Source organism: Notechis scutatus, chromosome 1 (genome assembly GCF_049901735.1).
Source record: "Notechis scutatus isolate UNSWTSFEM ecotype Mainland chromosome 1, rNotScu1.2, whole genome shotgun sequence".
Classification (NCBI taxonomy): Eukaryota; Metazoa; Chordata; class Lepidosauria; order Squamata; family Elapidae; genus Notechis; species Notechis scutatus.
In genome coordinates this window covers 105,828,408-105,850,543 of record NC_142009.1, presented here as the reverse complement: position 1 = coordinate 105,850,543, position 22,136 = coordinate 105,828,408, and the positions used below count along the sequence as shown (strand labels likewise).

The 22,136-nt window shown below is 38.2% G+C and overlaps 1 protein-coding gene across 1 annotated transcript; it reads right to left on the bottom strand.

Moving 5' to 3' along the window:
- Positions 1-670: 670 nt before the first annotated feature.
- Positions 671-22,008, bottom strand: OSTM1 (osteoclastogenesis associated transmembrane protein 1). The gene is made up of 6 exons (XM_026666635.2): positions 21,523-22,008; positions 19,277-19,391; positions 11,083-11,180; positions 6,450-6,602; positions 5,028-5,193; positions 671-3,518 (listed from the first exon to the last, which is right to left on the bottom strand). Exons 1-6 carry the CDS (start codon positions 21,886-21,888, stop codon positions 3,463-3,465), a joined length of 954 nt encoding a protein of 317 aa, XP_026522420.1. The 5' UTR covers positions 21,889-22,008; the 3' UTR covers positions 671-3,462.
- Between the last annotated feature and the right edge of the window lie 128 nt (positions 22,009-22,136).

The window sequence follows — 22,136 nt, the reverse complement described above, 5'->3', positions numbered from 1 at the left end:
GATCTGGCCCGCAAGCCGCCAGTTTGACACCCCTGTATTACAGAGAAGAGGAATAGTCTCTTTGTATCAATGGTACAATGGCAAGCATGCTTTACTACCTTGAAATTTTTATGCATGCACAATACCAGAAAATTTACAACAGCACAACTGGTATATATCAAATGCATTCATATGTCACAATTAGACTGAACTTAATTGTTTAATATATGAACTATTTGCACAGAAATATGTGGAGAGATTAGCATGTTTTACGGCTAATGGAATTAATATCCATTTGAGAAAAATGAATAGAACCAGGTTTTGGATGACCCAAAACATCAGTCTTTCTTAACCTTTCATCCTGTAGACATGCTAGACTACAATTCACATAATCCCCAGCAAGAATACTCATCTTGGCTGATGGTGCTGTACACATCAGAAAAAGAAATCCATCTTTTTTCTGTATCTAATGATATTCTGCATATAATGTATATGATGTTTTTCTGTATATAATGAGACACTTTGACACTGTTCATACAGAAAATGAAATGTTGCATTGTATAGGTTGAAGCTCTAATACTCAATATTGGGACAAAATCTTTTTGTCACAGATAAATATATACCATGTATATTATTTTTCAACAGCCATCTTCTCAGTAAAATAAATACAGTTAATCTACAATTCAAAGTAATTGCAAATAACAAGTCTTTATTACACTTTTCTGGTTGTTTAATTGGATAAGTTGTACATGTACATTAAGTTTAAAATTAAAACCAAAATCAAGGGAAAATCCATTAACAAGACATGTATATATCATGTACAATTTTAAACAAAATGAAAAATACATAATTGTACCATAAAACAGCTATCTTCAAGTTTAAAAATAATTTAGGTTTCTCCTCTTTTTACATTTATACAGAAAAGCAATAGAAAGTTATTTCCATTTGGCTCAAAAACTAAGAACATCATAAACAACTCCATCAAAACACTTTTTGTGAAAAGTGCTTAACCACATCTTAAGAGACTAGTGACTTTCACACATGTTTAGTGCAAATGTCTTTAAAAAGCCACTGCTAATAAGCAAATCTGTCGTTCTGTGTCTTTCTATGCACAAAATCACTCACAGCTGAAATAAAAGATTGCTTTGAGCCATTGCCCATCATGTGATGCCTCAAATCAATGTAATGCTATTAAAGGGCAGGACCTGGCTAAATCTACATGTCTTAAAATCTGAATAGAAAAATAGCTATCTTAAAATATAAAAAGTAACATGCTAATAGGCAGGTTACTGCATCAGTGATATACAAATCTTTTTCAGGATCTATACTGCATATGCTCTTATTTCTATTATTTCATCCAACATGTAGGTCATGTTCTACAATTATTACCTGCTCCATTTTAGTAATTCTGGCCTAAATCCAGAATTCTCTTGAAGTCAGCATATTTTTATTTCAAATCAGCTTAGCCCTGCTGATCAAATATAATTAGCTTGTCACTAATACTATTATGCAGTCATAAGTGTGTGTGGATCTCATTAAAATATAGCCAGCAATTCAGCATCAATCAGAGTAGTTCATTTGATTAAGAATGGCTTAACACCCCCCAACTTTTTCCAAATCTGCACTGAATAAGTATCATGAGCCAATTGTGATTCAGATGGAAAAATTTAGTTTTAGGATGAAACAATGACATTTCATAATTGGATATATTCCTCTATCCCACCCCACCCCCAATGCATTTTTCATTCATTAGAAGCTGTTTGGCACCTACTTTTCCAACAGTAATCTGCTACTTCCACCAAGCTACTTAAAAAGAGATTCTGCAACCTATTTAGGAGTGCCATGCAACAACTTTTGCCTTCTTGGGCAGAAATAACTAAACAACTACCTTTCTGAATATACTGCATAACCCATATGCAAATTATTTTTATGTTGTATTCAGCAGATATAGATAGGGAAAGGAAATAGGGAAATTTTCTTTTAAACAAAACCCCTACTTGTAATCTTGTTTTTCATTAGATCTAAGGAGACAGATAATAACTACATTAGCTTCAGAGGTTCTTCATTTATTCCAGCACCAAGAGCAATGATTAAGAAGGCTCATTCACCCAAAATGAAAACAATTAGAAGGGATTTAGAGTTTTGAAGGACAGCTTTAATCCCTCCAAAAATGGTTCCAACAATTTTAGCCAATCCTCAAATGAGGCAATAAGGGACTGGATTCTTCACCCTGGTTTAACATGTTAGATAAACCAAGTCAATTTTGATTTCTTGAACAAACTATTATTTAAAAGAATCACAGTTCAATATGATGTATGAGCCCAGCTAAATCTTGTCCAATGACACCCTTGACTTTTCCCCAATGCCTTCATTTTTTGTTACTGCTGGCTGCAAAGCATGGCTGACAAGGCAACTTCAGTTGAGGACTATGAAACACTATTTAAGAGAACCCCATTTTAGCAGTTTCTTCTCCACCTGCAGAGAAAGAAATGTGCAGTATTTCTATGGCCTCCTAGAACCCCCAAGATTGCATTCTAAAAGTATTTTTTGTTAAATCGCTAAGTTCTACTGCAAACAGACACCAAGAACCTGCAATTGTCTTCCTATTTATTCCTTAATAAAATCTATCAATATTCTTTGTTATTAAAAAAACTATGAAATAAATAAATCACATTTCCCTATAATGTATATGTTAATTCTTTCTATTCTTTTAAACCAGTTTCCCCCACAAGCTGTTCAGCTTTTTTCTCTCTTTGTTTTAGTTTGGGTAACTTTTCCAAGGCAGTATATACAAATGCAACAAAATACTGTTTGTAAATTCTAATAAATATACTATGTACCCTTACATACAAAGCCACTTCATAAAAAATAATTTTAGGGGTACAGAATAAGTAACAGTTTCCATTCGTTTAGTCTTACTTTTAATCAGCCAATAGAGAAAAGAGCTTATTCAAGTATACCACACTTGAAATATCAAGATATGACATTTTTCCTGAAATCAAATTCTGTAATTATTATAACTCTAATAATCGCTTTTGTTGCCAGCAACACAGTATATAAAATTCAAAGGTTATTTCTATGAGCCAAACAACATTTTTAGTAGTAATGTAGATTGATAAATATTAAACCATTGAATTCATCTTTTTCATTTTTCAATAATGATAACTTTTAAATAAATCAGCATTCAGGTAAGAATTAGAAAGGAATGTTCGTGTAAACTCATCATTTATGGAAGTCAATGTTATAGATCCATTATATAAAGTATAAAAACTTAGCAATCAGGAAGTAAGACAAAAGTTCCAGGATTGAAGGAGGGAATATAGTTTCTTTTTCATCTCTGGAGGTCATGTCATCCCCCTGAGAACTATTGCACAATAGAGTATACACCTATCTGAGACACAGTCTTTTATTACAGCATAATGTAAAGTTACATTATAATTGTCTTTGGAGCAATCAAATAAACATCCCATTGCATCCCAAAACTCAGTTGGATTTATCTTGGATGTTAGCAAAGCTGGCATTTGAGTGGATTCGCTTACCTAGAAAGAGAAGAAAAGTATATAATCCCACAAAGACAGTTCATAGCATATTTATACAAGAAATCTGAGACCCCAGCAACATAATTTGTACGGAGAGGCATCTGGAACAAGTCATAGTGATAGTATATGTGTTATGATATCATTGATTTACCAATTAAATTTGCATCATTTGTATAACAGCTTTGTGAGGCTTCATATTTTCCCACAGTGAATATCAAAAACAGTGTTAATGCAAAAAATCCCAAATTATACTTACAAATCAATCAGAAGAATGTTGATTTAAATAGTTTTGGACTTAGATAGATAATTATTCTGTCCAATCAGTGCAAAGAGATCCAAAGCAGGTGAGGAGCTATTGAGAAGACCTTTCCTCATTTTCCCATGGCAGGAGAGTGAGAAAGGGTTTTGCAAACAGATCTTAAAATTTGGACAAGTTCAAAGAGAGGAAAGTACTCTTTAATGGAATAGACCTCAAGTCATGCAAGACCTCATAGATCATTGCTATCAGTCTTAAGTGTGCCAGAAATAGATCAAAAGCTGACATTAACAAGGCTATCACATGCTATGTGTTACAGTTCCTAGTTAATGATGTGGCCAGTGTTATGAACTACCTAAAGTTCTTCCAATGAGCAGTAATATCTAGAATGCTCCAAAATCCAAACAGAATACAAAGGCCTATGCCACTGTGGTCTGGTCTAATTTCCAGGAGCAAAAGTAATCTTGGCCACCATTTAAACTTGAGAAATCGCATTAAAGAGTTGAACCAGGAATACACAAAACGACAAATCTGAAAATGAGATAATTGCTGTCCATGCTCAAATGAAAACTGAATCCTTTTTTTCCAAATGACAAAGTGGACCTCTATTTTACCTGGACAACTTGTTTATTTGTTCATTTTTATCAACTGTCGAATTATTCTGGGTACCAAAACAGCCAACATATACAGTCGAATTGTATGAAAGAAGTTACCGCACACAGTAACTTGACCATACTACAAAGAGAGGCTTCTTCACACCATTTATCTAAATCGTGGCACTCAAGTAGTTTTATAAATAAATAGTTGACTAGAATACTGAATATGATGTTGCTCATCACAGATGTTGAACAATATGCTGGGTCTGTTCAGAAATAGCTAACTGTAGATAGTAAGCTGCCCATCTTTACTACCTTAAAAGAAAGATAGGAGAAAATCATCCAATTGTCTAATTCATTCCATCTGAACTGCCACTGTAGTAGCCCCCTTGACTCAGAAGGGCTTGATAAAGACAGTTGAGACTTCTTTAGTCACTCAAAGAATGCAGCAGTGGGGTAGAATCAAATGATGCATTATCAGCTTCCAACCCAGTTTATTCTAATCAGATTGTGAACAGAATCCCAAATTCCAAAGCACCCAAGACTGGGCATCAAGCCATTTAGGCGGCAAATACCACTTTCAGTGTTGTAACCTTTTTTTTTTTTTTTGAATTTCAATCCAAATAGAAACCATAAAGATTAGGTGATTTTACTTACCCAGAATCAGGACACGTTTTTTCTGCTTTGAGTGAAGAAAGGTACTCAAGTAGAAAACAAGCGGCAGAAAGAAAATGAACAAAGAAACTGCAATCACTGGCACTGTATCTGTGCAGGGGACAGAGCAATTAAAAGTTGTGCTCCACAGCCTTTGTGTGATGTTCATCTAGAAGGACACAATTGTTAAAAAAAAAAATACCAAGGGGATTAAGACATCTGAGGAATCATCAATATCTGGGCAAAGTTTTGCATTGAATGAGCATCAATCAGTATGTCTAGCATTTACTGGGTACAGATCCTGCCTCCCTGGATAAAATGCAACATATTTTTTACAATTATCAGGCCATCCATATTGGCATTTGTAAATTTAGCAATCTCATGGGTTTTCAGATATATTTTAAAATGTCCACCCTGAAAAGCTTTAAATGTAGCAGCCAAGTGCTTTATTAAGGTGTTCTTCATAGTTCAACATTTGAATTTGTATTAACCACAATCCAATCACTTCATACAGTAAAAAGAGCATCTGCTTATTTGGATACTATATAGAAGATGCCAAATTCATGTGTCTTTAAGAAAGGCTTAAAACAAAACAAATGAAAACCTCTCAGTGGATCCATATTAAGAAAATGTCAGAAGGATGTCCACAGAAGTACAGTAGAAACTTAATGTAAATGGCTGATGGGACCCAAGCCTGCACCTAGCAATGTGCCTCATCATTGCTAACATATCACAGTATATGGGCAAAAGACATCCGTTAATTGATCCTTTGAGAAACCAGCCAGTGAGGTAAACAGAGACTGGATCCTCAGGAGCTGAAAATACAAAACTGGACAGCCAGAAAAAGATGTTTTTATTGTAAGATTAAACACTGGTGGATTTTCAGCCATTTTGCCTTGGAAAGTGCCAAAATGCCTGAACTAGGTTTATTCAAATCATTACCAATATATGTAGAATTGATTAAGTGCCATCAAACCATTCCAGATTCCTATGTAAACTAGCAAATTACATTAAAATGCTTCCTTTATCAGTAATTACCCTTATTATCATGTTATTTAAAAAGCTGTATTTTCCCAAAAGGCACAAAAGACAATGACACTATGCTGTGGTTTTATCCAATTTACTGCTGTATTCTGTTTTATTGCACTGGAACTTTAGCTACATTCTAATGAGATTAATAATAATGAAGTAACTAAATTGGACAAAAGCCAACTTGAAACACTAGACTAGAGCATGGGTGTCAAACTCATGGCATCATGTTGCTGTTACATGACGTTTTGTGACTTTTTTTCCCTTATCAGAGTAGGGGTGGGTATGGCCTGTGCATCCAGCCCGCGGGTTGCCAGTTTGACACCCCTGCACTAGAGTATATTCAGAGGTGATACAAATGCACATAAGGAAAGCAAAACAGAAAGTAAGACTTACTGCATCTTCTATATCAATGCACAAATGAAACTGTTCTCCAGATTCCTCATGCTGCCCATTCTGCATCTCACTGTAATAGGAACTCAAGTTTTTATACGTAGCATTGCAGTTCTTGCAGACCACTGAGTAGTTACTTGGTAGCAGGTTATCTTCCTGGCCATACAGTAGAAACCAAGAAATTATTTTTTAAAAGAATAGGTTACAAAATTCAAAATGAGTTTGAATCCAAGTGCAAAAGACTGCCACAATTTTTTTAAAAAATTGCAAGATAAGTGGAAACTTTTACAGTCAATCTTCCACTTGTACTACGACTAGAATTTCCATTGCTAAGTAAGGTGTATATTAAGTGAGTCATTCTTAAATTTTTGACCTTTTTTGCCATAGTTGTTAAGTGAATCACATGGTCATTAAGCGAATCCGGCTTCCCTCATTGACTGCTTGTCAGAAGCCAATTTGGAAGGTTGCAAATGGCTATCACATAACCCCCAGGACAGTGCAACTGTCATAAATACATGCCATTTGCCAAGCACTCAAATTTTGATCATGTGACCATAAGGATATTGCAACAGTCATAAATGTGAGGACCAATTGTAAGTAATTTTTTTCAATGCCATTGTGACTTTGAATGGTTGCTGAATTAATGGTTGTTAGTCAACGACTACCTCTATTTTCTACTGAAGAAACACTCCAAAAAATACAAATAAAAGATTTAGATGGATGGGTTTCTTAAGCTCCCTGGTTTAGTGATTCTTTATGATACAATGTCATTAATAAATATTTTATAGAGCAAATCTAAGCAAAGATTCACTATGGCCAAGATTTGTCCGTCTGAGGATCTCACCTGAAAGTCTAACTAAAACTCTCGATAAATATTCATATCATTATATTCTTGTTATTCTTGTGATGTAATAGACATCCTTTGATAGGAAACTCCTGGACTAATGGATCCAGTTTGGTGTAGTAGTTAAGGCCCCAGGCCAGAAACAGGAAACTAATCTAGGCCCAAAGCCAGCTATGTGATTTTGGGCCAATCACTTTCTCTTAGCCCTCGGAAGGAGGCAATGACAAAACACAAATTGGCAAGAAACGGGACTTGTCAACAGGGACTTGAAAGCAAGCTGGCAAGCAGGGCCATGCATGCACACACTGATACACACACAATTCTGAGCTCACGATTGCCCCTTCCTCTAAATTAACAGGTACATGATGTTAATAGTTAGGGAGAGGCAAATTCTGAAAGGTATGGATTTATCTTATAAGATAACTAAGTATGAGTTATGAGGAAATTGCAGAATGTGGTGTGAAAGATAAATGCTGCCAAAATGCAATAGCTAGGATGTTGGGTGAAAATAATTAATATGTTCTCAAGCTGTCAGTATATCCATTCTTGTCCAACTTCCGCTATTCTTTTCATTTACCTCCTGCTGACAATGCTCATTATTCAATAGCTCCTGACTATTCTCACATCAATGCAAAACAGTTATGTTAATGACTGTTACATCAACAATCAGTACTTTGTTTTGGTATAGCAGAACCCACCACAACAGCATATTTTAACATTTGATATCTGATCAACAGTGAAACATGAAAAACAGAAGAAAAAGACAAACGTGAACAGAAAAGTACATTATTCATTATCAAGGATAATATAAATACAGACAATATATTTAAATATATACAATCTTCAAAAAAAACCACCATTACAAGGTAACACATTCTTGCCTGGCACCATTTTCTAATAAGGGCAAGGTTTTGAATGTCCCAAGTCCCAACCTGATCTCATCTTTGTCAGAGCACTGGCAGCATAGTCTGGAATTAGGGGAGCTTTCTATTGCTCCTCTCTTAATGGTTAAATATTCTCTGGTAACCATGGAGTTCTCTAGCATTGTCCCCTGGCATAAGGAGGCTGGATTTGTTTGGTCAAACCATCCCAGGTAACTAATGGACCTTGTTGGGTTCCAGAAGCAGCTTTGGGTTGCTCTTGATAGTCTGCTACATGGACCAAACAAGGCCCTCCTTATGTCCAAGAATGAGAGGGTGGTGGGGCTTTTGCTCAGACCAGGCCCACGTGGACTCTCTCCTCCCATGGATCTCATAATTTCCTTTGGTTTACAAAGGACTTGAGGGAGATGAGAGAAAATTAAAGTGCCACTGAAGGGCAACAAAAAGTGAACTCAACTCTACATGAATTAGTGCCACTAAAGACCTTGCCTGTGGTGGTAAGGGTGGCAAAATGTCAGTATTCTTCTGCCCTAAAATACCCTGTGTGCATTTGCGGGGGGTCTTCCAATTCAACTGACGCTCCTGTTCAGAGAACAAGTAGAAGCTATGGCCAGAAGGAACTCTGCATAATTTTCTGTTGTGTGCCAGTTATGTTCATACCTTGAACAAGAGACCCTGCTCATAGTCCCCCATGCTATGGTCACTTCCCAAATGACTACAGCAATGCATTTTATTTGGAAACTACAGCCGGTGCAGAATCCAGCAGCATGGACAGTTATGTGCATTTCTCAATCAGAGCATGTTACACCCCTGCTCCATGGGCTGTAACTAGTTACCAGTGTTTGTCCAGATTCAATTCAAGGTGTTGGTAATAAGCTATAAAACCCTTCAAGGCATGAGGCTGAGTTCTTTGAGGGACTGCTTTTTCCCAATTATGTCTATCAGCCCCATAAAGTCCAGCAGGAGAGGGACTTTACCAGGGAACAATATCTGGCAGGATAAGAAAGACTTTCCTTTTCTAGTATCAGCCCCCTGGAGACAGGATTAGTCGCAACCCAACTTGTTTTTCAGCTTTAAAGACATGGTTCTGTCATTGGTATGGGGTGAAGCCCATGAGGTAACTGGGTTAATTGCTGTTGATAGTTTTTTTGCCTCAGCGACTGATTGTACTTCTATGGTTTTTATATAGTTTTTAATTTTAAATTTTAAGTTAAATTTTAATTTAAAATTTTGTTAGTCATGAATTTGAGATGGGCGGTCATATTAATTGAAATAATCAGTAAAAAATCCCAAATTACCAGAGAATTTCTAATTTATCCATAGAGTAAACAGATTATGGAAGGTTGAGTAAGTTCATCCCTGTGTTTAAAATAAATATGCAAAGCAGGCAATGTTTACAAACAGTAGCCCTATTTCCTTGTCCTCTTAAAAGAAAGTCAACTTGTTGCACCTGAAATATAAAGATTTGAAGGGGGCCTCTATACTCATTCAAATGAAGGCATTTAAAGATTTGTACACCCTCCTGAAGATAAAAGTGCCCAATCACAATGAGTACTTTAAGCAGCTTCAGCAGATTACACTGAGATACCTCCTGCAAATATGTATATATCTGTTTTTCCCCTCCACATAGAAGGGAACATGGGGAAGAGAAGTTTCTATATGCAGTTCCACTTTTTCTAATTCTATACCTGTCCTGATAACTTTTTTGCTTTATTATAATACAGAATCTTCTCAACTGACTTTTCTCTTAATTTACTCTGATTCTACCCAATGTTCCATTTAATTCATTTGTGTCAGTCATTCTTCAGTAATGAAAAAAGAATTATGCAACTTCACTGACTCTAACTGTTCTTCTACTTTGCCTTCTCTAATAGTTCATAGGTACTCCCTTTTCTATGTAATAGAAAAAAAAGAATATTCCCAAAAAATTTCACTTTTGTGGATAAATAAAATGCTCACATTATTCTTCAATAAGAAAAGGAAATGTACAAATTAAAAAGAATTGAGTGAATTCAAAAATACAAGACTATTTTTCAATATTTGAACTGAATGTAAAATCGTAAATACTGGGCTTGGCATTTTCTTCTTCATTAAGAAGGGGAAAGTAAGAACAGGATTTTCCCCTCATTTTTTAAATGTCTAATTTACCAAAATAGTTCAGTGATTATACATGCTTTGGTTGCACAGCCAGATAGTATAGTAGGAGTATGATTCCTATTTTAAATGTAACAACCAAGGCAGAGCAGTGATAGATACCTTGCAATTTACAAATGAATTGGATTTCTACAGTGACTGTTTTAAACTTCTGGTTATAATTTTGCTATCATTCTTCATCACAATAAGTACTTTGATGATATAAATTAAGATATGGGATATACAGGTCTGAAGTTTTGAATAATAAAAGCACCTTAGTTCTGAGCATAGTTGGATCATATCCTAGAAGTTGGCCATATCTTTCCAACTTTATAGTGATACTAGATTTAGAAAGATTTTAATGGCAGATACTATATGTGAAAAACCAACTTTTTAAATAGTTATGTATTCTTTACAAACGCATACTATAATAACATACCAGATGACCCATATAGTTATATCAGGAGGTGACAAGCCTAGAATAATGTAAAAAGTGATTTACTATATGAAGAGATTATACGACTCTTCCTATATAATTATCAACTATTGTGAAACCAAAACAGCGCCATAATTGCATATGAAATAGAGGTGAACATTAATTAGAATGCATTTTGTTCTCAGTAGTGAACACCTGCATTTTAAAGATAATTGTTTTATCTGCTTAAACTGTGTAAGAGTTTGTAAATTATATTTGCAGCGCCTTGGTCTGAAAAAAAGGGGAAAATTCACTACACAATTAGAGGGCTCAACTGTACCCTTAATAAACAATATTAAGTACCTGGAGGTTCTTTTTAAAGCATGCCATTGATTCATTGTATAAAGCCAGAAACGTCACTGTACCAGCTGATAAGCCTTCGTTGTTCTTATTTAAACAATCTATGAAAGAAGAGTCAAAAGCATCAATAAATTGCTAGTATCCACTTCCAAAAGGCTGTTTTAGATAAAGGCTTGTTTATTTTACAGATTGCTATTCTGCTTTTAAATTAACAACTGTATAAGTAAGACAGTATAATCCACAATCTGTGTAATGAGTAGGATGACAAATGCTAAGCTAGGGAATTCACAATCAGTGAATTCACATGCAGTTCTCTTCTTCTTACAGTTATCCCTTCTTTATACAGTTCTCCAATGTTATGCTGCTGAAATTCTGTAAAACCAAAAAAAAAAAAAAACCCCACTCCCAAAAGAGAGGTTCTAAAATAGATCCCATACACTTCAGGAACTGATGCGGGGGGGAATGCCCTTGCCCAAGAAGTGCACTCTTTCTTCACTAAAACGATGCTAGGAAGAAAGAGGAGGGGAAAGAGGCTACGCTGGTATCCTAGTGACAAGCCAAGACCTTAGAACCTTTCCTCAAAAAGTGGGCAAAAAAATCTCTTCCAAAAAAAGGTGTTGTAAACTCTTGGACACTTTGCAAGGTTTTTTTTTTTTGTCAAATGCTGCCAAATTAAGCAATAAGATGATCAATCTGGCAGCAGGATAAATGAAATAGGGAGAAATGGTAGAAATTCTGAGTTTTGAAGGGAAGCTTAGCAGGAATAAGGGTTGTTGGTATGGGGATTACTTTAGAGACCTAGACATAACAGGAAGCAAAAGAATATTCATATCCAAATATCACCAGCCTCAATTGGCATGAGTAACAGCAAGACTGTGGGAGTCACACTCAGATATCTGCGTAGCACCAAGTTGTCCACTACTGGCTTAAGATAACTATCATTTAAGGTACCTTCAAAAAGTGTTTCATTTTTTTAAAAGTTATTCTTTCACAAAAAGAAGCCTTATTTTCCTGTTCCCTTAGAGAGAATGTCAAATTGTTGCATCTGAATTGTAAAGATCTGAAGGGGCCTCTATATTAATTCAACTGAATTGGTCTAGGACTTGGCAGCAACAACAGCAACAAATGACTTAATGATCGGCCATCAATACTCCAAATCAACACTAAGAGGCCACACAGAACTAGGCACCATATAAATACTGCATGTCCAAAGCACATGTTCTGGAGGAGAGATGTTTCTTGAGGATAGGCTCCAGTACAAGTCCAAAAGTTAGGAAGACTATATCTCTGGTTTGGGTGATTGACCCAGATTGCATCCTGCAACATTATCCTGGGACACATATATTTGCCTTCATTCATGAGTTATTTTTTCACATAAAATAACTTTCACATATATTTTTGATAAATTGTTCCTGAGTAAGACTGACTTTGAGTGCCATGTAGTGATAAGGAGAATATCAATCTAAATGGGGTTTCCTGCCTGGGCGGGGGGGTTGGACTAGAAAATGTCCAAGGTCCCTTCCTCCTCTCCTCTCCTCTCCGCAACTGTTCTTTGTATGTACAGGTGAAACTCAAAAAATTAGAATATCGTGCAAAAGTTCATTTATTTCAGTAATGCAACTTAAAAGGTGAACGTAACATATGAGAAAGACATGCAAAGCAAGATAGTTCAAGCCGTGATGTGTCATAATTGAGATGATTATGGCTTACAGCTCATGAAAACCCCAAATCCACAATCTCAGAAAATTAGAATATGGTGAAAAGGTTCAATATTTTAGGCTCAAAGTGTCCCACTCTAATCAGTTAATTAAGCCATAACACCTGCAAAGGGTTCCTGAGCCTTTAAATGGTCTCTCAGTCTGGTTCAGTAGGAATCACAATCATGGGAAAGACTGCTGACCTGACAGTTGTGCAGAAAACCATCATTGACACCCTCCAAAAGGAGGGAAAGCCTCAAAAAGTAATTGCAAAAGAAGTTGGATGTTCCCAAAGTGCTGCATTAGAGCACATTAATAGAAAGTTGTGTGGAAGGGAAAAGTGTAGAAGAAAAAGATGCACAAGCAGCAGGGATGACCGCAGCCTGGAGAGGATTGTCAGGAAAAGGCCATTCAAAAGTGTTGGAGACTTTCACAAGGAGTGGACTGAAGCTGGAGTCAGTGCATCAAGAGCCACCACACATAGACGGATCCCGGACATGGGCTTCAAATGTCGTATTCCTCTTGTCAAGCCGCTCCTGAACAACAAACAATGTCAGAAGCATCTTACCTGGGCTAAAGAAAAACAGAACTGGTCTGTTGCTCAGTGGTCCAAAGTCCTCTTTTCTGATAAGAGCAACTTTTGCATTTCATTTGGAAACCAAGGACCCAGAGTCTGGAGGAAGAATGGAGAAGCACACACTGCAAGATGCGTGAAGTCCAGTGTGAAGTTTCCACAGTCTGTGTTGATTTGGGGAGCCATGTCATCTGCTGGTGTTGGTCCAGTGTGCTTCATTAAGTCCAGGGTCAACGCAGCTGTCTACCAGGAGATTTTGGAGCACTTCATGCTTCCTTCCACAGACAAGCTTTATGGGGATGCTGACTTCATTTTCCAGCAGGACTTGGCACCTGCCCACACTGCCAAAAGCACCAAAACCTGGTTCAATGACCGTGGGATTACTGTGCTTGATTGGCCAGCAAACTCACCTGACCTGAACCCCATAGAGAATCTATGCAGCATTGCCAAGAGAAAGATGAGAGACATTAGACCGAACAATGCAGAAGAGCTGAAGGCCGCTATTGAAGCATCCTGGTCTTCCATAACACCTCAGCAGTGCCACAGGCTGATAGCTTCCATGCCACAACGCATTGAGGCAGTAATTGCTGCAAAAGGGGCCCAAACCAAGTACTGAGTACATATACATGCTTATACTTTTCAGAGGTCCAGTATTGTTCTATGTACAATCCTTGTTTTATTGACTGCATGTAATATTCTAATTTTCTGAGATTGTGGATTTGGGGTTTTCATGAGCTGTAAGCCATCATCATCTCAATTATGACACATCACAGCTTGAACTATCTTGTTTTGCATGTAATGATTCTATCTCATATATTAGGTTCACCTTTTAAGTTGCATTACTGAAATAAATAAACTTTTGCACGATATTCTAATTTTTCGAGTTTCACCTGTATGTTTTAGTCTCCAACCCTCTAATCATTTTTGTTGCTCTTCTCTGCACTCTTTTTAGAGTCTCAATATCTTTTTTATATATCACAGTGACCAAAACTGGATGCAATCTTTCAAGTAGGATCTTACTAAAGCAGAATATAGTAGTACTAATATTTCACGTGATCATGATACTATCCCTCTGTTGATGCAGCCTCAGACTGCACTGGCTTTTTGTAAAAGTGTAAAACCTTTTTTTTTTTTCTGCCACTGATTTGCCTTTTGTTGGATAGGGCCGTGTTCAAGTCTGTCTAGATCAGGGTGTCAAACTGGATTTCTTAAGAGGGCCAAATCAGCATTGTAGTTCTCCTCTGCAGGCCAGTGGTGGCGGGAGGGGGAAACGGTGGGTGTGGGTGTGTATGACTGCGGCAGCAGGGGGGCAGCGGGGGTTGGGTGGGACAGATGTTTCCTGCAGCACCCTACTAGCCAAAATGGGGCATGGGTGCCTTGTTTTTGCCCTCCATGGCCTCCTGCAGCACTCTGCCAGCTGAAAACAGGCCATGTGGTCCATTTTCAGCCCATTTTTTGTTTTTGGCCCATTTTGGGCCTGTTTTGGGCCCATTTTTCAGCCAGTTTTGGGCCCATTTTTTGGTCCAGTTTCAGTAGGCAGAGTGCTGCAGGAGGCCATGGAGGGTGAAAATGAGGCTTATTTCACAAGACCCACCACAAGACTCACTGATGACTCACAGGTGACCCATCACAAGACCCTCACTTGACACATCCACACCTGAAGCCCTTATAAACAGAAGAATACTGACACTGATATCCCCTAAACTCTGCTGAAGATGTTACCTAACCTGGTAACGAAATGTTTGGAAACCAGCCCATAAGCTCAGAGAATGAACCTTCACTCTTAAATATATCAACAAGCCTTGTGACTGGATGCTATTCTCTCTCTTCTTTTTCATCAGTGTCACTATGGAGGTTGTATGTCTACTTTTTATTACAAAAATAATGAAGTTTAGTATCATTTCCAATTCTTGAACAGAAGTTTAATCTTAACTATGACTTCTAGAAAAAAGGCAACTGCAAAACTACAAGTTAGAATCATTGATAGTTGTTTAATATTAAACATGGCTTCTGAACATTCCTTTCAGCTGTACCAAGCCATGTGTGGTTCTTGTGCCAATATACCACCAAACTATAATTTAGCATTACAAGTCTGTGTTAAGTATAAGTAAAAAAGGCAGTATATTTGCTTGGCAAAATTAGCCATTATTTATCTAAAACACACGCACAATTTAAGGTGATTTTCAAATCAGCTTCCATGTCAAGTATGTTTGTTAGAAACATTTTACTTCACATCATTTTAGCAGATGAAGAGCACAAACTAGAAGAATGCAGGGATAAAAATGAAGAGGATGCAAGAACAATTAGCAGAATCCTTAAAAGATAAGAGAGATGTAAACAACATCATAATATGATAAAAGACGGGAGCAGGAGAGAGAGAGAGAGACTCAACTCCATTTTGATTCTTTATGGTATAAGAGAGACAGAGGAAAATTCTGGCAGGCTTTCAGGATTCTACTATTATAAGCTACAACAAGAAAATAAAGGGCTAACACAAACAAATGCTAGAAGGATATTCATATCCAATATCCAAAGGAACACTCATACACAAATATGCTGTTGCAGTGCTTGTCCTTGGGAATAGTATCTCCCATAGCGTTTTGTATGGCCCCTACCTGAGCTTGTTTAAAGAGGCTCTCACAAACTGGCTCTTCCCTAGGCCCCTGACTAAAATATGTGGTGGGCCTCTTATGGGTATGTTTTGAATTCAACTTGTGGATTTTACTGTTTCTATAGGAACCATTTTTCCCTAGGTGTTATATTGTTTTGAATTATTTTTCAAATCATTATGGCCTAACAGCCTTAGAAATTTAAATAAGGATCACATGCATCAATTCCATGTCAGTTGTGTGGCTACACAACACTCTTGTGACAAATTGAAACAACAGGTAGTCTGCCATTGTCTACAGATCTGTAATGTCTGCTAACTTTTGTGCACAGCAATTTACATGTTTGTATCAGTAAAAATGTATTTTCTTGGATATCACTATTTCTCTATAGCACTGAATTGCCAGAACAAGTCCACATACACTGACACAATCATGCATTAAGAACCAAGACATAGTTATGCTTCATGCAATTAATTCAACTTGCAATTTATGAACAAGTTGCTTACATATGCAGTCTATCTATTGCTGATTATAATATATTGAAAAGGTTTATAAATGGTCCAACATTTATTAATTTTATATTCTGCCTTTATTATTTTTATAAACAACTCAAGGCAGTGAACATACCAATATTCCTTCCTCGTTTTCCCCACAACAACCCAGTGAGGCAATTTGAGCTGAGACAGGGAGCCCTAAAAGTAATTTTTCATGCCTTAGGCAGAACTAGAACTCATGGTCTCATGATTTCCTATCTGGTACCTTAACCACATGCATTAATTATCCTATTCATTTATTTCTTAAATCTGTGGGTCCACCTACAAATTGTAGGCAGTGAACATAATGTATAAAACATCAGTAAAGCCCATACACATACATTTTTATCAAAACTTTTATGTAAAACACTGTATTTTCCCTTCTTTCTCACTTTTCCCTACACACATGTTCTACACTGCTCAAGAAAATAAAGGGAACACTTAAACAACACAATGTAACTCCAAGTCAATCACACTTCTGTGAAATCAAACTGTCCACTTAGGTAACACCACTGATTGACAATCAATTTCACATGCTGTTGTGCAAATGGAATAGACAACAGGTGGAAAGCATAGGCAGTTAGCAAGACATCCCCAATAAAGGAGTGGTTCTGCAGGTGGTGACCACAGACCACTTCTCAGTTCCTATGCTTTCTGGCTGATGGTTTGGTCACTTTTGAATGCTGGCGGTGCTTTCACTCTAGTGGTAGCATGAGACGGAGTCTACAACCCACACAAGTGGCTCAGGTAGTGCAGCTTATCCAGGATGGCACATCAATGTGAGCTGTGGCAAGAAGGTTTGCTGTGTCTGTCAGCGTAGTGTCCAGAGCATGGAGGCGCTACCAGGAGACAGGCCAGTACATCAGGAGACGTGGAGGAGGCCGTAGGAGGGCAACAACCCAGCATCAGGACCGCTACCTCCGCCTTTGTGCAAGGAGGGACAGGAGGAGCACTGCCAGAGTCCTGCAAAATGACCTCCAGCGGGCCACAAATGTGCATGTGGCTGCTCAAACAGTCAGAAACAGACTCCATGAGGGTGGTAGGAGGGCCCGACGTCCACAGGTGGAGGTTGTGCTTACAGCCCAACACCGTGCAGGATGTTTGGCATTTTCCAGAGAACATCAAGATTGGCAAATTCGCCACTGGCACCGTGCTCTTCACAGATGAAAGCAGGTTCACACTGAGCACATGTGACAGACGTGACAGGGTCTGGAGACGCTGTGGAGAACGTTCTGCTGCCTGCAACATCCTCCAGCATGAACGGTTTGGCAGTGGGTCAGTAATGGTGTGGGGTGGCATTTCTTTAGGGGGCCGCACAGCCCTCCATGTGCTCGCCAGAGGTAGCCTGACTGCCATTAGGTACCAAGATGAGATCCTCAGACCCCTTGTGAGATCATATGCTGGTGCGGTTGGCCCTGGGTTCCTCCTAATGCAAGACAATGCTAGACCTCATGTGGCTGGAGTGTAGCAGCAGTTCCTGCAAGACGAAGGCATTGATGCTATGGACTGGCCCACCCGTTCCACAGACCTGAATCCAATTGAGCACATCTGGGACATCATGTCTCGCTCCATCCACCAACGCCACATTGCACCACAGACTGTCCAGGAGTTGGGGGATGCTTTAGTCCAGGTGTGGGAGAAGATCCCTCAGGAGACCATCCGCCACCTCATCAGGAGCATGCCCAGGCATTGTAGGGAGGTCATACAGGCACGTGGAGGCCACACACACTACTGAGCCTCATTCTGACTTGTTTTAAGGACATTACATCAAAGTTGGATCAGCCTGTAGTGTTTTTTCCACTTTAATTTTGTAACTCCAAATCCAGACCTCCATGGGTTGCTAAATTTGATTTCCATTGATAATTTTTGTGTGATTTTGTTGTCAGCACATTCAACTATGTAATGAACAAAGTATTTAATAAGAATATTTCATTCATTCAGATCTAGGATGTCTTATTTTTGTGTTCCCTTTATTTTTTTGAGCAGTGTATATATCTACATATGTATACATATATACTGGATGGATGGATGGATGGATGGATGGATGGATGGATGGATGGATGGACAGACAGACACACACACACACATAGGATGTGCACTTATGGGTTTTAAACATTGGTGAACAGCACATTAATTTAGATTTTTCCTAAATTATTATCTCTTGTAATTTCCCTTCCTATTTTAATGAACAGAATCAAAGTAACAATTGAGAAATACAATTATAACCACAATGTTGAAAACATAACCAAAATATCAATCAGTTCATTTAACTAATAAAAGCAATACAGGTATGATTAATCCAGAACATACTATACACCTCATTAAAAAGGACATGTCATTCCATCATATATGCATGGTGGATAGCCATGTTCACCTGCACCTCTTCATCCAGGCAATTCCTCACATCTCATTCCAGAAATAAGATCTTTAGTATATTGTAGTTTTGCTGCAATGTTTGGTTGGCTTTAGCTTAGTAAAGTCAGCTGCTGTGAATTATAAACTATTCTGTGTGTGTTCTATGGGCTCAAATCCATGAATCATAAACAATTCAGGGCATAAGTACATGAATCCAATCAGGGTTTGTAGAAACCGAGAACAATGAACAAGCTTTGGGAACCATCATCTCTTATATTGAAACTAATACCAGAGATGAAGCATGCATATTGAGGTGTTAGTATTACCCCTATATATAGCTTTTAAAAAGTAGAAAATATATGCTTTCTTTTATTCATATTGAATATTCAAATACTATATATAAAAGAAAGCAACAAAAAGAGTACATACTTGCACAGTTAGCTTTTATCCATGTGTCATTAAAAAAATTGTTCACAAGTGCAACCATTTGTAGCCTGTCTGACATCAAGAGACTTTGGGCACATCTGTTAGTCTTAGTAGTATTCTGAAAGGAGAAAGTACACATATAGAAATCATTTGTTAGCAGATCCAGCAATCAAGAATATAGTATCTACTGTATTGTAGGGCTGCATTTTAAATGTGAGTAAATATACTATTGCAATGTAGTTCACTTGTACAGATAAACATGTTGTCTTCCAAATAAAATTGGCACATACATGTACTATCCAAATAAATGGCATAAAAGCTGCTCCCAGAATCTTTTCCTAATTAAATTGCTCAGGAACTGAAACAGCTCTCAAAGGAATTCTTGTGCTAGTCCACCAGTTGCTGAGAACGTCTTTTAAGTCTCTCAGATACATATATAAATGACAACCAGAGAGGTCATTTATTTTAGTGGTGAATCCCTAACTCTTTAGTGTCTCCTTTGAGGAGGGTCATCAGATATCTATATGCTTGTAACTTAATGTCTATGGAGATTCTCAGTCATTCAGATCATGGTTGTCCCAAAGGTGTTTTTTTCAAGAAGCAACTGGAACAAGATTGTCCATTTGCCTTTTGAAAAAGCACCTTTGGGACATTCTTGTAACTTGGATATCAAATCCATACATTTTGCAAATATTTTAATGATTTTTTCTATAAACAAATATTCTGGAAACATTCTGTTTATGTAAATATTCTGAGGTAAAATTCATCAATGCCCAGTGGAAGTCCATTCATACAAATAAAGTCTCTTTCATAAATCCACACGTAATTCTCAAATCTGTTTCAGAAAGTTTCCTCATCCCAGAGCAGGTCTGTGAGTGGAAGAGAAGTTTAGCCATCCTTAATTAATAAAGGCATTTGCATCAATTTGATTAATTCTATTTACAGGCTGCAATGCAAGAGAACATTCCATTCCAATCATTTCTTGCACATTTTCTATTTCTGTGAATTTAACATGTGAAAAATCATGTGACAGAATGCAACACTTCTATCCTTTTCCAGCAACAATGTATTAAGTTCTTCCTGATGCAAAGCAGTAACTGTGGTTTTTTTCAGATTCAGTCAAGTCTTTGGGTCAGTTAATTTTTCTCATTTCTACCTAATTTTTCAAAAATTTGTGGACACGACTGATTACCATACATAATGATCCATGAAGGATTCAATAATTTAATTTTTTGTGCCTGTCTGGTATTTGTAAGCCAAGGAAAAATATGTGGATAGCTCATTGCAAGCCTATGCCTATTTTATATGAATATGGAAGATGGCAAATTCAAAGTTTACCTAAATAGTTATCCTTTCAGTCACATTCCCAGTGACTTATAGGCTTATATGGGCACAGGGCATTTTGGCATGAGGTATTTTTCATCTTCCATCTATGTAGCCTAGTCTCCTCTGATAGTCTCCTATCCAATTACTAAGCAGGCCCCATACTGCTCATCTTTGTAGATCAGCCAATTTCAGCCAGATGCTGTCACTTGCTGAGGAGGGGGGGAAATTGTCTACCCAAGCCTCAATCTTCACAACCTGACCACTGCCCAGATATTTTATCAAAAGATAACGGCAACTAGTTCTTCTTGCTGCAAAGATAGACTTATGAACAATCCCATTGCCCAGGAAAACAAAATCTAATTTGCTTCCCAGAAAGAACCTCTCTACTCTAAGGCAGGATATATGTTTACTGTAGCTCCCACTTTTTTCAGGAATTCCCCCTCCTACCACAGAGAGCAGGCTCCAGGTTTTATTCCATAATAATAAGGGAGGAGCCTCCCTCCCCAATAAAAACGTTTCCACTTACAGTTTTGAAAAAAACAAAAACAAAAAAACGTGGGCAGTGTTTTTAGACAAAGCACACTGTGTTATCCCAAGCATTGAAATTTCAAGAGAATTTAACGGTAGCCTCCAAAACAAATCAAATTATAATTTCCATGATTCTCGGTCGCAGCTACACAACTAGCCTTGTGGCCCCTCAGAGTAACCATCATAGACAAGTTAGAGTCCCCACTTCGTTCGATGCAACTGCAATCCACAGATACACAAATGTTACAACGCCCCACAAGAATCTTTATTGTTTCAACAGAAGTAATTGCGGGACCCTAGTGGGACAGCTTCGATGGAGCAACTATTCCGGCCGGGGGGAAAGTGAAAGAGCCTAAGGCTTGAGACCAGCCTTTAAGGAACCCGATCCCACGCACCTCGATGTTCTCGAACTGCTGCACGACTTCCCCGAATTGGTGATAGCAGTTCTGGCAGAGCGTCACAGGCCGGGAACTCTGGATTAAGCAGCCAGCCAATCTCAGGCTGCTATTGGCGAAGGCAATCAAGAGCTCCTTGCACTCTGGATCCAGCTGCGGCTCCTGCGGGACCCCTAAGAACCCCGATGCGAGCGAAGACAGGTCCTCCAGGGCCAAGGGCCAAGCGCGGTGTCGGCCTCCCAAAACTATTTCTTCCAAGCCACTTTGCAGTGACAAATGTCGGCCGGGCAGAAGGCTCTCCCCGGCGCATAGGCCCGGCAAGAGGCCGCGCAGCAGCAGCAGCAGCAGAAGAGTGGCCGAGCCCATAGCTGCCACCGCGGGCGAGGAAGACGACAAAGACGCTTCCTAGTTCCGCGGCTGCCGCTGAGGAACACGATCACGTGCGGCTGAAGAACTACAGCGTTAGCAGCCGGGAGCTGGGCCCAACGTGGCGTTTCATTGGCTCCAGAGGGTTTGACGTTCTAAGAGCGGGGATGTCACCCGTCCGTTTATTGGGGGCGGAGTTTACCTATCAACAGGTTTTTTTTTTCGTACTGGCTCGCGCTACTGTTTTC

Bases quoted from the DNA above. Each gene is read 5' to 3' on its own strand.
- OSTM1 (XM_026666635.2), bottom strand. From the start codon at position 21,888: ATGGGCTCGGCCACTCTTCTGCTGCTGCTGCTGCTGCGCGGCCTCTTG. The intron at 11,181-19,276 runs GTATGTACTCTT...CTTCTTTCATAG, and splicing joins GATAAAAGCTAACTGTGCAA to ATTGTTTAAATAAGAACAAC. The intron at 5,194-6,449 runs GTAAGTCTTACT...GTGTCCTTCTAG, and splicing joins GCATTGATATAGAAGATGCA to ATGAACATCACACAAAGGCT.